Source organism: Theobroma cacao, chromosome 5, assembly GCF_053813885.1.
Source record: "Theobroma cacao isolate CCN51 chromosome 5, ASM5381388v1, whole genome shotgun sequence".
NCBI classification, from domain to species: Eukaryota; Viridiplantae; Streptophyta; class Magnoliopsida; order Malvales; family Malvaceae; genus Theobroma; species Theobroma cacao.
In genome coordinates, this window is record NC_142643.1 from 25,686,052 (window position 1) to 25,701,275 (window position 15,224).

At 36.6% G+C, this 15,224-nt stretch overlaps 1 protein-coding gene and 1 pseudogene across 6 annotated transcripts; one reads left to right on the forward strand and one right to left on the reverse strand.

The window, feature by feature from the left end:
• Positions 1-1,295: 1,295 nt before the first annotated feature.
• LOC18598581 (serine carboxypeptidase-like 45) lies at positions 1,296-3,719 on the reverse strand. Of its 6 annotated transcripts, none has more exons than XM_088806989.1 (9): positions 3,480-3,719; positions 3,237-3,338; positions 3,057-3,152; positions 2,851-2,943; positions 2,685-2,755; positions 2,328-2,609; positions 2,074-2,198; positions 1,855-1,947; positions 1,296-1,776 (listed from the first exon to the last, which is right to left on the reverse strand). In XM_088806989.1, exons 3-9 carry the CDS (start codon positions 3,142-3,144, stop codon positions 1,482-1,484), a joined length of 1,047 nt encoding a protein of 348 aa, XP_088663115.1. In that variant the 5' UTR covers positions 3,145-3,152; positions 3,237-3,338; positions 3,480-3,719; the 3' UTR covers positions 1,296-1,481. The 6 variants fall into 6 exon arrangements, 5 of the variants coding, with proteins under 5 accessions (XP_088663115.1, XP_088663116.1, XP_088663113.1 ...); XM_088806990.1 differs by having other exon boundaries at positions 3,419-3,719; XM_088806987.1 differs by having other exon boundaries at positions 1,882-1,947; positions 3,480-3,536.
• A 6,271-nt stretch (positions 3,720-9,990) lies between these two features.
• LOC148762505 (uncharacterized) lies at positions 9,991-14,663 on the forward strand (annotated as a pseudogene).
• Positions 14,664-15,224: the final 561 nt, after the last annotated feature.

The following is a 15,224-nucleotide window of genomic DNA, read 5'->3' on the forward strand; positions in this document are numbered from 1 at the left end:
ACTAGGATTATCAAACTATAGTAGTACAATTGTCATACCTGTAATGGTGATCCCTACAGTGATTTATCGAAATCTCTTCACTAAGAGTGTGTGAATCCCTAAGCCAAAGTTTGTGCTAGCAAACTCTCAACTTTGAGGTCATTTGTGTTTCTCTCTTTTTGGTTGTGATCATATCTCAACACATGACAAAATAAAATAAGACACTTTTATACGTTCAAAAGGCAACTGAAAGATTCTTTTATAAAGTGAATTGACCTACTTTATATCCAACAAGGATTAAAAAATATCTCGGGCTAATTGAGCCATTGTTTAATACTACATCAAATCATATTTGATTTAACCCAATACCTAAGTGGATTTAGCTTCCATAAAATCAATTAGATCACATCCAACTGAACTCAAATTAATTTCGACAATTCACTTTGTGTGTGACCCATTAGGTATCCAACATGTTGGTAATAAATATAAATTAATTCAACTAAGAATTTATATTTATATTTATAGATCATGAGCGACATCTAGTAATACTTCATGACCACCCAAATGTCAAGAGAGTCAACATGGTTTAACTAACCTTCCAATGTACAGTATCTCAGTGTAATTCAATCCTTTCATCATAAATCTCGGATGATAAAAAGCTTGGCTCAGTGCATATTTTCTAACTTATCCATATTGGTCCTGCAGCTTTCATATTGACCTTTCAAGATTGCCTTGGCCAAGGACTATTAGTCAATATAAGCTAAGAGCAAACAACATATGTCCCTTCAAATCACTTGGGGTGATAAATCCTCTCTAGACTACTCATTCATCTTCACATGCTTCATGTCATACTCAAAAGCATTCTATTTAGGCATCTGGTCGCCTCTAGAATCGTTGAGGTGAAATCAAAACATGACAATTTACAAACAAGATGGCTTGGTATCACAAGACTACATGAGAATATTTTCATAGACACTTAAGTGAAATACTAAATAAAACTCTCATAATGGGTTATGTTCAGTGAACTTATTCCTTAACAAGCACCCATATATTATCCCCAAGTATGTCGAACACTTCAACTTATGAGATTAGTTGCTTGCTTCCAAAGTAAGGAGGCTTAGCATGTACCAGCCTTTGAGCATTATCAATGTTCTTATTCTTGACAGTACAATGACTAGGAACATATTTAGGAATAAGACTTTGATGCATAAGAATCTCATAATTATAACCTTTATAATTTCTTTGTAAGGCCATTATGTTCCAAGTACTATATCTACATAAATCTCTCACAACTTTTTTATAAGTAAACTCATGAATAAAGAAATACCTCATACATTATATAAAATATCCTATAACATGAAATATGATTAATTAATACAGTATTTTACAAGTACAAATTCGATTAGCTTGCAGGCCTTACATTATCACTTAAAATGCAATGAAACTACAGGAATATTTACTACCTAGTTGAAATAGATTACAAGAAACATATTACATCAGCATCATTTATGTTCCATCTGCTCATCAATTAATGAAGTTTCTGGCAATGGCTTTCCTGCCAAAAATGCCTTGAATAGAACAAGAGATCTTTGTGGCTGTGAGAATGGAGCTTCATGGGATGCTCCTCTGATGGTGGCAAAAGTTAATATATCACCATACCCTTGTGTCCAACTAGCAACTTGCCTTCCCGCAAACCATACTCTGTAAGCCACTGATGTGTTGAGTCCCAACTCCTTTGCCAACCCATTTATCAGTATTCTTGTTCCAATCAAGGGGATAACTGAATCTTGATCTCCACTGAACACAGTTTGCACTAATGTTAGCTGTTGTCTTGTATAATCTTGAAACATTCATGAAGAAACTGATCTCAATTACCTGTACACCCAAACTCGGATGCCAGACCTGACAAGTCTGTCTAGAATATGAATGGTGGGTATCTCCAGATCTTGCATCTTATATTTCAGGACACTGTTACAGTTTAGATTATATGAATGTCTGAGAAATATACTAAATATGGTTTGGAACCAAAATGTAAGTGGACTCTGTGTTTCTTGTATGTAAACTTAACAAGTTTTCACCGACTCAAATACTTACTCACTGCAAACAGTCCAGGCAGTGATTCCAACAAGCTGAGCATGAAAAGCTTCCTGCACATCTTTTCTATTCAAATACTGAACTGTTTTATCTTCAACACAGACGTCTACCTCCTCTTCAGGTTCCTGTACATGATTTAGAACTCCAATTTGACAGAATCAACACCAGACACGGAGAAAAGCAGAGTTCTAAGGAAATTGAGAACCAAAAACGAGCAAAGAAAAAGGCAATAAACAATGAACTCAAGTTTTCACCAGCTCAGTCAGAATCTTGGATTGCGAAAAAAGTGATGATAAACAGACATCAAGAGTAACATCATAAATGTCAACGAATGAGCTAATTTCTCTTGAAACTTGGTTCGCCACTGCTGAGCAAACAGGGGTTAGAGAACCACTGTCCCTCTCTCGCCTATACTGAGAGTAGTTACAGACTGATGTGAGAGCTTCATAGGTAGTGTCTGATATCAACCCATGTGACCAATAGAACTCTGCTCGTGAATTGAAATCCGCATTGTATTCCAGAAGAGGGTTTCCTATCTGCACTCACCAGATTTCTGTGATTGTTTCAAATAGAAAATCTGCACAATTCTGAATATGTCTGGAGATACTTACAGCTATTCCCCTGAGATTGAACTTGTTGGTCGATTGACTGACGAGTTCTGCAAGTTGTGGAACATAGTGGCCTGGTAACGAGCAAAGTTTTCAGTTCTCCTAGTTCTTGCTATAATATTACCAAAGAGTTCTATAAATATCAAATAGTTCCTGAATTAAAGCAGACCTCCATAACTCTCTCCAGTGATGAACAGATCCCTATTTTTGTATTCTGGGAATTTAGCGAGCCATTTTTCCAGAAATGCTAAATTGTCTCGGGCTTTAAAAAGATTAAGCTCAATATCAGTTTTATATATGAATTTTTCTAATTGAACTTGAGTTTATCAATTGATATATGCATTTGATGAAACATGTACATAACAAATAAGAGACCTGTCATCTCGTCATTAACAGAGGTGTAAAAGGATTTATTAGCAGAGTAGGAGAAACCTACTCCAGCAGGTGACTCCAGGTATAGCATGTTTGCTTCTGCAAAATTAGCAAAAGCTAATTAATAAAATGAATTTCTATACTGTCTATAGATATTTCTCGGCGTTTTGACAAGAAATTTACCTTTGTTCCAGCTATATTCATTTTTGAGCAGTATGTCTGCACTTGGTCTAAAAGGACCATGCTCACAGAAAGCTCCAGCTCCAACAGATGAATAACCAGGCCCTGCAAAATCCCAAAATGGGTTAACTAGTAATGCACCTAACTAAGGACCACTCACCAAACAAATCGGTATAATTATAAACCTGCACTGAATTGGGATAAAATTTGAATTCATGATACGGATGAGTGGGATTGGGGATTAACCTCCGTTTAACCAGAGGACGAGAGGCTTTGAAGCTGGGTCGATTTCTGCTTCAACAAAGTAGTAAAAGAGGTGTCTTGGTTGGTTTTCATCTAGACAGTTATGTAGCCAGCATAATGGTGGAAACTGACTTGTGGCTGGCCTGGTAAATTAATGATTCTGTCAGCTGGGACTGAAGGTGGTTCGGCAGTTAGAATTAGTGCGATTAGAGTTAGAGCGGCGATGATAAACCATCCTTCAGATATCATAGTGATTAATAAATGATACCCTACTCTAGTGGTGTTTTATGTGAGACTGCTGAGTGCCATATGCGAGCTAAGCGTTAGACTTATTAGGATATTAGTGGTCTGTGCACTTTGTGGATAAATGTTATGATCCTTACTTTTCCCGTACAACAGGACCAGCTCTAGCATAAAGTCATCAAAACCCTTTTTTAAGGTTTTTTTTTTTAATGTTGAAAAATTCTCGCAGGGTCAAGCTACCCTGTAATTAAGTACTATGGAGAGGGGCATATAAACTGAATCTCCAAAATTACATGAGTGTGGGAGAAGCTTAAAGAAATACCTAAAAAGAATGTCCTGTTTTACATGCATATTTATGAATGCAATCATAAAATTGAAACACCTCCATGTTACAAGATTCTAAATAGAAAACAAAATGAATTAAGTAAGAATAAATTAGGAGTACTACTCCTTTACATTTATTTAAAACGAACATACGGTAAATTATTTTTGTCCAATCTAAGAATACCTTTAAGTTGACCTTCAGCTTGTGAAAAGACATGCAGGTTTTGATGCGTGTACCCCTGATTGGAGAGCAAATCTGCAGCCTGGTTACCTTCTCTATGAATATGCAATATCCGAAAAGAGATGACACTCAAGCATTTACGAATAGAAGCTAATAAGTATCTAATTTGGGCAGAACCTTTATGTCCTCCATGTATCATTTGTACCACTACTTTCGCATCCATCTCTATCCATAGTCTACAAACATTGTGCTCAATACATAAAAGCAAACCTCTATGTAATGCCATTAACTCTGCTTGTAATGAATTATAAGGCCAAAGTTTTCAGCAAAACCAAAAATTAGAGTACTTGTATGATCCCGAAGAAGTTCACCACTAGTAGCACTTTGATAATCATGCTTAGAACTATCATCAACATTCAACTTAAACTCACCTGTTAATGGTTTCTACCAAGAGAATACTTTTGGTTGAGGTGGGGATGTCTTTTGGAATAAAAGGCCCCATGCTTTAGCAATCTGTATATCTCCCCTCTATTGCCATTGCTAGAATTGCCCCCCATGGAATAATTGATGAATAAGCTTTAACACTTTCCATGTTACTCTGTTGGGATACATGCCTAGGTTCCTATGCTTTGCATCATTACGTTCAACCCATAGAAACCAAAAAATAAATAGAGGCATTAAAATGCGGATGTGTCCTTTTTTCGTGTAGTCACCAAAGTACAGCCATACCCAAATAATCTGATAAACATTTTGTGGATGAATAATAGAGATTTGTAAGAATCTTGCAAAATAACTCCAAACCTGTGAAGCTAGAGGACATTCCCACATGACATGAAAAAGTGACTCCTTTGAGTTGCAGTGTTGGCATTTAGAAGCAAGTTGGAGGCCTTTGGATTTCAACCTCAAATCAACTGGAATCCAATCCTAAAATAATCTCCATAGAAAAAAATAAATAGTAAGTGGGATGCTTCGATGCCAAATTAAATTAAACACAAAGTCAACCGAACGGCATTGTCGAACTATCTCCCAAGCTGACTTAGTAGTGAAACGATCATCCGAAGTGGGAGCCCAATATGCCTCATCAACCTGAGATTCATCGATTGGAATTTTTAGGATTTTTGCAACAACATCGTCAGGCAATCCATCATTTAACTTACCCACATTCCATGTACCATTATGATAGAAATTGGACATTCGAATCATGGAAGATGCAAAGGATAAAAAATGATTAACCAAAGGTTCGTCACCCATCCAACATTGATGCCAAAATAATAACTCAGCCTTCCCAATCCACCATCTGATGTGTTGTCCAGTTACCGGGCAGCTAGCTAACATCCGTTTCCAAGTTTGGGAATCATGGAGTTTGAGCTGAATTTGTCTTGAAATTCTACCTGTGTAGTATTTGGCTCTCATAAACCGTGTCCATAGGCTAGTACAAGTCTGGAATCTCCACCACAACTTCATACTAAATGCCTCAAAAACATTGCTTAGGCTCCTTATATCTACGCCATCTTCAGAGGATAGGAATGTACTGTGCTGCCATGAAGCCCAATGAATTTTCCTTGTATCTGCAGAATCTCCCCATAAAAAACTATTAAAAATTCTATCAATTTTCTCAATGACACATAATGGAGGTTTAAGAACCTAAAGTAAATAAATAGGTAGAGAAGATAGCACACTCCTTAATAAAGTTATCCGTCCCCAAAGGGCAAAAATCTTATTTTCCCATCCTGAGATTCTCACCCTTAATTTCGTAATCAAATCATCAAACAAAATCACCATTTTAGGGCCTTTATAAAGGGGGGCTCCCAAATAAGTAATAGGCAAGCATTTATGAATGAAACCTGTAGCCTATGCTATTATCTGTCTTCTAGTGGTTGCAATGTTTTTATGGGTAATGAAGCAACTCTTTTGAGTATTAATCCTTTGTCCAAAAACTGTCTCATATTCTTACAAAAATACTTTAAATTTTTACAAGGAAGCTTAAGTTCCATTAGTAAAAATTACAACATCATCTGCAAAAGCCAAATGACTAACCAGGAATGAGCAACCAGCATTATAATAAAGAGAAAGATACTGAGCAAAAAGGCCATTAAGTCCCCTTGACAAATATTCCGCTGCCAAAATAAATAGTTGAGGTGAGATAAAGTCGCCTTGACGAAGTCCCCATTCCGATTTGAAATAGCCAGCTTTCGTGCCATTTATTAAAACTATATTTCATAACTTATATAATTTTATAATAATATAATTAATTATATTAAAAATATATAAAAATTAAGATAATTAATAAAAGATCCACATATTCTCTTATTTCGTAAATTAAGTACTTAACAAGTATTTATTTTCTCTGACCACATCCCTATTAATTCTCAACTATTTATCTCATTTTCTATTAAAAATATGTAAGAGTTATAATTAATAAAATGACATATTTTCTTATTTTTCTAATTATATATATAATAAATCTTAATTTTTTATCACTTCTCAATTTTCACAATGTTATTAATTCTCAACTATTTCTCTTATTCAAAATCAGTCAACATAATATGTATTTAATGATCTCCAATAATTATTTTTGTCCTCTATATAAAACCAAATTTTTTTTTTCAATTTATAATATAAAATGTTTAGTTAGAAATTTTATATCTCAAAAACTTAGAAGAATAAAATTTTAATAATTTTTTTTCTTAATTTCAATAAAAAATGCCTCATTTGAATATTTAGATTTAGGCCTTTTAAGTTATTGAGCTGCCTTTGTCATACAACTAGGTTTAAATAGCATAAATTTAGACTTGTCCATGGATAGGATCTAGTAGCTCTAACACCTTCAAAAGTTAAGATGATTATGGCCTAGGCTTGTTTATCTACATAATATCTTATTCTAAAAGTTTGGCATATTGTTTGAAAAAGATCTCAAATTATTCAAGACAGTTCAAATAACCTCTTATTCTTCTATTACATTTAATTAAGCCCCTACACTTTTATTTTTGATCCAATAAACCTTTATGGTTAATGGTTGACTAATTGCCATTAGTCAAAATATTACTTGTCATTTTATACTCACATGACATTGACTTGAAGGGTGAAAATGCCATATGACTATGTCACTATACCATATTCGTATACCACATCATCATACATTATAACATATTAACTAATAACCCTATTATATAGAGTTATTTTGACACATTTTGGAGGTTGAAATAGCTAAATCTTTGAGATTTTAAGTTCAAATCTTAAGCATTTTAGTTGTTTTTTTAGTTTAAGTTAGATTACATGTTAAGTAGTTAATTTAAGTTATTTTATTTTAATTTACTTTAAGTGTGACGCCCACTCATAAAAAAATAAAAAGAAAAAGAAAAAGAAGAAGTAAGTGGGGGTCGGCAAGAGAAGAGAAAAAGAAAAAAAAAAGAACAAGGAGAGAGAAGAAGAAAAGTCAAGCTGCCAAAAAGGGAGAAAAGACAAGGAAGAAAGAGAAGAAGAAAGAGAATAGGAAAGAGAAAGAAGAGAGTGGGGGGTCCGAGGGAGAGAAATGAGAGAGGAAAAAAAAAAGGAGAGAGGGGGAGCAGCATCTCGGGGAGAAATAAAAGACAAAGAAAGAGAGAGAGAGCACGGCGATGAGGAGAAGAAGGAGAAGGAAGAAAGAAGAGAAAGAAAAAAAAGAAGAAGAAGAGAAAGAGCAGCGATAAAGGAGAAGAAGGAGAGAAAAAGCAGCGACAGAGGAGAAGAAAGAAAAAAAAAAGAAAGAGAGAAGGAGCAGCGACAATGCCAAAGGAAAAAGAAGAAGAAGAGAAAGGAAGAAGGAAGAAGAGAAAGAGAAGCATAGGTTAGAAGGAAGACTGACAACAAAGGGAGAAAAAAAAGGAATAGCTAAATATACGCAAGAACCAATAGCGAAGTAGCGTCCCGCTATTGTGAGGTGAGTGGGTGTTAAATTTCAAAACTATGTCCCTATAATATAATAAATAAATATATATATATGTCATATTTGATAGTTGACAAAATTGTGGACAGCATGAGTTGGTAGAAAGCCTTAGGTTGTTTGTGTTTGTGACAAAGATTTAAAAATTTTTTTTCTTCATAATATAAAAATATATATATATTTGCATGCTTTTAAATACGAGACAAACCTTTGACTAGCTTTCACTTCAAAATCATACCTTGCAAGTTTGTGTGATCTTTAGGCCAATGGCCTTTGTTTTGATTCATAGAAGTTGATGATAAATTATTTATTTCATTTAGCATGCCGATTAGTAAATATGCCATGCTTTGAAATAAATTATGCACAACATTCATTTTATGATTATACGACTTTTAATCTGTCATATTATGCAAATGTATTAAATTGCAATGATTTTATTTTAACGTGATTGAGATACTCTGGGTAGGAGCTGTTACCACACCAGGTCAAGTGTGGTCTTTGTGCACAAAGTAAGAATTGTTGATTATCGATATTTGATTGTAAAAGGGGACCTGAAGCTTCGATTTATATTAAGTGGCATAGGCAGTTCCCATGAGTAGGTAAAAGGGGGACTTGAAGCCTCGATTTATATTGGGTGGCGTAGGCAGATACCACGAGTAAGTAAAGAACGACCTGAAGCCTCGATTTATATATGGTGGCGTGGGCAGTTCCCACGAGTAGGTGATGATGTTTGATAGAGTAAGCCTAAGGGCTATATTAAACCTACCCGAGGATGATGTTCACTTGTAGATTTTTATTTCAATATGCATTGCATTAATACTTGAAAATTTTTATTTAATGGCAAACGAAATGTACCTATTCATTGGTGATCAATTAATTCACCTTTTTATATTTGAGAATTTTCATTTTTCACTTGTCATTAAATTTAATGATGACTGGATGTCGGGGTTGAAAGATTTTCTAATACCCTAAATACAATTGTTTTCACATATGTTTATTTGTGAATTATTATTCTTAAGAACTGCAAGGTATAAAAACAAAATCTTAGTTTTATGGAATGTCTTTTCTACGCTTACTCTTGAGTTTATAAACATTCCACCTTTATGTTTGTTTCTCCTCTTCACCTGCTCACGGGATCAATGATGATCATTGAGTCTATGAGACTCACACCCCTCTTATTTTCCCTTTTTGCAGATAGAGATCAACCTAACGTGTAACCATCGGTGCATACGATTCACCGCGAAGTAGGTAAAGGCATCTACTAACCTCGCTCCAAGTCACTTCGCTGTTTAGGGTTGTGTCAGAATGAAATTTGTGAGATGTTGAAAAATGTTGTTAACTTATAAACATGAATTGTTATTAGTTTGAATGAAGTAGATAGTAATTTAATTATTAATATTTGCTTACACACATGATTTGATTATATGTATTTAATGAATCTAGTGGAAGTCTTAAATGAGGCTTGTTCGGGACTTAGCAAAAATTCTTTAGAAGTCCCGAACACTGATAGCAACCAAGGAGGGGTCGTTACAATATTGGTATCAGAGCCCTAAGTTTAAAAAAGTCTTAAGATTTCTTGTGTTATCAGCGGAGTGTCAGAGGTAGTGTAGAGTCTTATTCATGGTTCATGACTGCAGCATGGATTATGGATAAGAGGCTACACGAACTCTCTAATCTTAGTAAGCGACCTTCATTAATAATTTTTAATAGTTATTTGAGGGGTGTTTGTTGCTGTCTAGGTACCGAGATACCGCCTAAGATGTGAGCAGCCTCAAGAGGAATTAGAGGGTTTAATGCCCCAAATGACCTTACGGAGGGACCATGTGCATCTTTTTCTAGGAGCAATGGGAGAGGTGGACCTAGAGGTCAAATCGTCGGGCCTCAAAGCAGTCAAAGTTCCAATGAGAGGAGAGCCGATACTAGTTCTGGGGATACAGGAGGTGATTATTCTGAGGTACCCACTACCACCTTAGAGGAGATAGCGGCTGGATTGCGAGGGTTAACGTAAGAGTTTATAGAGTTTAGGAGACAAGGAGTGTATCAACCAAATGAAACAATGGGTTCTAGTTTTGAAGATTTGGATTATCAACCTTATGAGGAAATAGATCAGGGAAATGTTATGGTGACTCTAGGTGAATTTATGAAATTGAAACCCCCTTCCTTTCCGGGTGTTAAATCAACAGAAGACCCACAAGTAATTTTAGATGAGATGGACAAAATTTATACTGCATTGGGTTGTTCTAGTCGCTAGGCAGTTGAGTTGACAAGCTTTAGATTGACGAAGGTAACACAAATATTCTGCTCCACTTACTTGGGAGGAATTCACACAGGCTTTCATGGACAGATTTCTACCTAAAAGCGTGAGAGACGCTAAGGCATAGAAGTTTGAAACTTTAATGTAGGCGCTTGGGATGACAGTGTCAGATTATGACATCCAATTTACTCATTTGTTGAGATATGCCCCGTATCTGGTTCAGACTAAAAGAGAGAGGATTAAGAGGTTCATTAAGGGGTTACATAGTTTAATATACAGAATTCTAGTCTCTTAGAGATTTACATCCTATCCCGAAATAATTGATGCCGCTAGAAAAATCGAGGCGGGACGTATAGAGGTTAGGGTGGAAAGAGAAATGAGTAAAATAAATCGAGATAAAGGATCTTCTAGATACAGAGACCCTAGTAGGGGTAAATATGCTAATGTAGTGGGACAACCAGGTCGAAGGGATGGTAACTTACTCAGAGGGTCAGTATTCTCTAGTCCACCGAATTAAAGAATAAATTTTCAGTCCCATAGTCCCCTATGTAGCAATGATTTTAAAGGGATTAATTATAGACGAGTTATGAGCAGTGGGATGACTAATTCAAATCCAAGACATAGTGGTCAGTGGGGTCCTTTTTACACTTTTTGTGGTCAGATTCATACAGGGCCATGTAACCAAATAACGACGTTCTGTTATGAGTGTGGGGGAATTGGTCATGTGAAGAAGGATTGTCCTACCTATAGACATAACCAGGAGATGGCTCGTGGTTCCATCGACCCGATTTTGCTACCACACCAACTAGAAATGTCAGAAGGGATAAAGGAAATAGATCGGCAAGGCCAACTCAACAAGGTGCTTTTGAAGGGGGACAAGCTAAAGTATTTGCTCTGACACCATAAGATGCTCATGTCTTGAATGTGGTGGTAACAAGTAATCTTTTCATTTGTGGTTACAAAGCATTAGTTTTATTTGACCCAGGATCCACACATTCTTTTGTGTCTTCAAATTTCATGCCTAAATTAAGCAAGCAATATGAATATATGGATGAACCGTTAGTGGTAACCACCCCGTTGGATGAATCATATGTTGCAGAGTATGTGTTTCGTTCTTGTGTGGTCCAAATTAAAGATAGGGACACTTAGGTGGATTTAGTGTTAATAATAACACTGGGATTCAACGTGATATTGGGAATGGATTGGCTGGCGTCTTGCTACGCTAATGTAGATTGTTATCGCAAGTTGGTCTTGGAAAGCCGTCATTTGTTATTTATGGTCACAGCAGCCATTTGGTTGATAGTGTGATGGCTACAATTACTAGAGAAGTACAAAATGAAGAAGGAAATTTATAAGCTACACCTGTAGTAAATGAATTTGTAGATGTGCTTCCAGAAGAATTGCCCAGATTACCTCCTCAAAAGGAAATTGAATTATGTATCGATTTGATTCTAGAAACATAACCAATATCGATGCCTCCGTACCGAATGGCGTCGACAAAGTTAAAGGAGTTAAGGGAACAATTGCAAGATTTAATTAACAAGGGCTTTATTCGCCCGAGTGTGTCACCTTAGGAGCACCAGTGCTATTCATAAAGAAGAAATATGGTAGTCTCAGGCTATGTATAGATTACCGGCAGCTTAATAAAGTCACGATCAAAAATAAATATCCACTTCCCAGAATTGATGATTTGTTTGATCAGCTGCAAGGGGCTCAATGCTTTTCGAAGATTGACTTAAGGTCTGGATATCATCAATTAAGGATCAGGGAAAAGGACATACCCAAAACAATATTCCATACGAGGTTTGGACATTATGAATATTTAGTGATGTCTTTTGGATTGGCGAATGCCCCTGCTGCTTTCATGGACTTGATGAACAGGGTGTTTCGAGCATACTTGGATAGATTTGTGGTCGTCTTTATTGATGACATTCTAATATACTCGAGCAGTTGGGAAGAGCACACACAACATTTAAGGATCGTGCTACAGACCCTACGGGAGCATAGATTGTACGTGAAATTTCCTAAGTGCGCGTTTTGGTTGAGTAGTGTTGGTTTTCTGGGACATATTGTATCTAAGGATAGAGTACAAGTAGATCCCAGTAAAGTTGAGGCAATTGAGAATTGGGCTAGACCCACGGCAGTTACAAAAATCAAGAGTTTTCTAGGATTGGCTGGGTATTATTGACGATTTGTGAAAGATTTCTCTAAGATAGCCTCTCCGTTAACGAGGTTAACTCAAAAGGGAGTAAAATTTGAATGGTCAGAGGCTTGTGAACACAGTTTCCAAATATTAAAAGCTTGTTTGACTTTTGCACCTGTATTAAGTTTGCCATGTGGGTCTAGGGGCTACACTGTTTATTGTGATGCTTCGAGGGTTGGATTAGGATGTGTATTGATGCAACATGGTAGAGTCATTGCTTATGCCTCAAGACAACTTAAGAGGCATGAACAAAATTATCTTACACACGACCTAGAGATGGCAGCGATCGTGTTTGCCTTAAAAATATGGAGGCATTATTTGTATAGGGAAACATGTGAAATATATACGGATCACAAAAGTTTGAAGTATATATTTCAATAGCGAGATCTAAATTTAAGGCAACGCAAATGGATGGAATTGTTGAAAGACTATGATTGTACGATACTCTATCATCTCGGCAAGGCGAATGTCATAGCTGATGCATTGAGTTGAAAGTCAATGGGCAGTATGGCACACATTGCAATGGTGAGAAAATCGTTTGTGCAAGCGTTACAGGATCTGGGTAATATGTGAGTTAAATTTGAGGTCAGTGGGTCAAATGCACTATTGGCACATTTTACAGTCCGACCAGTACTGATAGATCGAATTTGAGATGCCTAAGCTAGAGATACATTTGTAATGACGATTTTAGGGAGTGTGGGTGAGCAAGTTTCTGAGTTTGATTTTGGGTCTGATGAATTGTTGAGACACGAATCTCAAATCTAAGTGCCAAACTTGGACGGATTAAGAGAAGAAATTCTAGAGGAAGCACACGTTGTTGCTATGCAGTACATTTGGGAGCTACTAAGATGTGTCATGATTTAAGATCCGTATATTGGTGGCAAAGATTGAAGAAGGATGTAGGGGAATATGTTTTGAGATGTTTGGTGTGCCAACAAGTGAAGGCAGAGCATCAAAGACCTTCAGGATTATTACAACCGTTACCAATACCTGAATGGAAATGGGAACATATAGCCATGGACTTCGTAACAGGCTTGCCCCGAGTCAAAGGAGGATACGATTCCATATGGGTAATTGTAGATCGATTGACTAAGTCAGCACATTATCTCCTGGTCAAGACAAAGTTTGGGGCGGCACAATATGCTCGAATTTATATTAATGAAATTGTTAGACTCCATGGCGTACCGATGACCATTATGTCCGATAGGGAACCATAGTTTACTAGTCAATTTTGGAGGAGGTTGCAAGATGAATTAGGAACCCGATTGAACTTTAGCACAACATACCACCCTCAGACAGAAGGTCAGTCATAACGCACAATCCAAATATTGGAAGATATGTTAAGAGCAATTGTGTTGGATTTTGGAGTTTCTTGGAACTTAAACTTGCCTTTGGCAGAAATTGCATACAATAATAGTTACCATGCAAATATCAAGATGGTGTCATTTGAGGCACTGTATGGGCGAAAATGTAGGTCACCCATTGGGTGGTTGGAAGTTGGAGAAAGGAAATTATTGGGGACGGAGATGGTACAAGCAGTAGTGAAAGGAGTACAAATAATTCAAGAACGAATGTTGGCCGCTCAAAGTAGACAAAAGTCGTATGCCGACAATAGCCGCAGGCCCTTAGAGTTCGAAGTAGGTGATCATGTGTTTCTAAAAGTGTCACCATGTAAAGAAGTATGAAGATTTGGCAAGAAAGGCAAACTCAGTCCTAGATATATTAGCCCGTTTGAAATACTAGAACGCGTAGGAGTTGTTGCTTATCAATTGGCATTACCATCGGATTTGGAAGGGGTTAATCCAGTGTTTCATGTATCCATGCTCAGAAAATATGTTCAAGACCCTTCACATGTGATACAACATAATACGATACTGTTGGAAGATGGGTTGAAGTACCAAGAGCAGCTTGTAGCTATAGTGGACTATCAAGTAAAAAGGCTTCGCTCTAAGGACATCGCTTTAGTGAAAGTAATATGGCAAAACCACTCGGTAGAAGAGGTGACTTGGGAACTAGAAGAGAAAATGCGAGCAGAATATCCATATTTGTTTCAAAGTTAAATGTACTATTAAGTGTCTTTATGTTGATGTAATTTGAGGATGAATTTATTTTAAGTATGGGAGACTGTGACACCCCACTCATTAAAAAAAAAAAAAAGAAGTAAGTGGGGGTTGGCAAGAGAAGAGAAAAGGAAAAAAAAAAGAGAAAAGAAGAAAAGTGAAGCTGCCAAAATGGGAGAAAAGACAAGAAAGAAAGAGAAGAAGAAAGAGAAGAGGAAAGAGAAGTAAGAGAGTGGGGGCCCGAGGGAGAGAAATGAGAGAGAGAAAAAATGAGAGAAAGGGAGCAGCATCTCGGGGAAAAGAAAAAGAAGGGGAAAGAGAGAGGGAGCACGACGACGAGGAGAAGAAGGAGAGGGAAAAAAGAAGAGAAAGAAAAAGAAGAAGAAAAAGAGAAAGAGCAACGATAGAGGAGAAGAAAGTAAGAAGGAGCAGCAATAGAGAAGAAGAAAGAAAAAAAAAGAAAGAGGGAGCAGCGACGGTGCTAGAAGAGAAAGAGAAAGAAGAGAAAGGAAGAAGGAATAAGAGAAAGAAGAAGAGAAAGAGAAGCGCCGGCTGGAAGGA

Bases quoted from the DNA above. Each gene is read 5' to 3' on its own strand.
- LOC18598581 (XM_088806989.1), bottom strand. From the start codon at position 3,144: ATGCTATACCTGGAGTCACCTGCTGGAGTAGGTTTCTCCTACTCTGCT. The intron at 2,199-2,327 runs GTGAAAACTTGA...AATCATGTACAG, and splicing joins CCAAGATTCTGACTGAGCTG to GAACCTGAAGAGGAGGTAGA. The intron at 1,948-2,073 runs GTAAGTATTTGA...AAACTGTAACAG, and splicing joins GCCTGGACTGTTTGCAGTGA to TGTCCTGAAATATAAGATGC.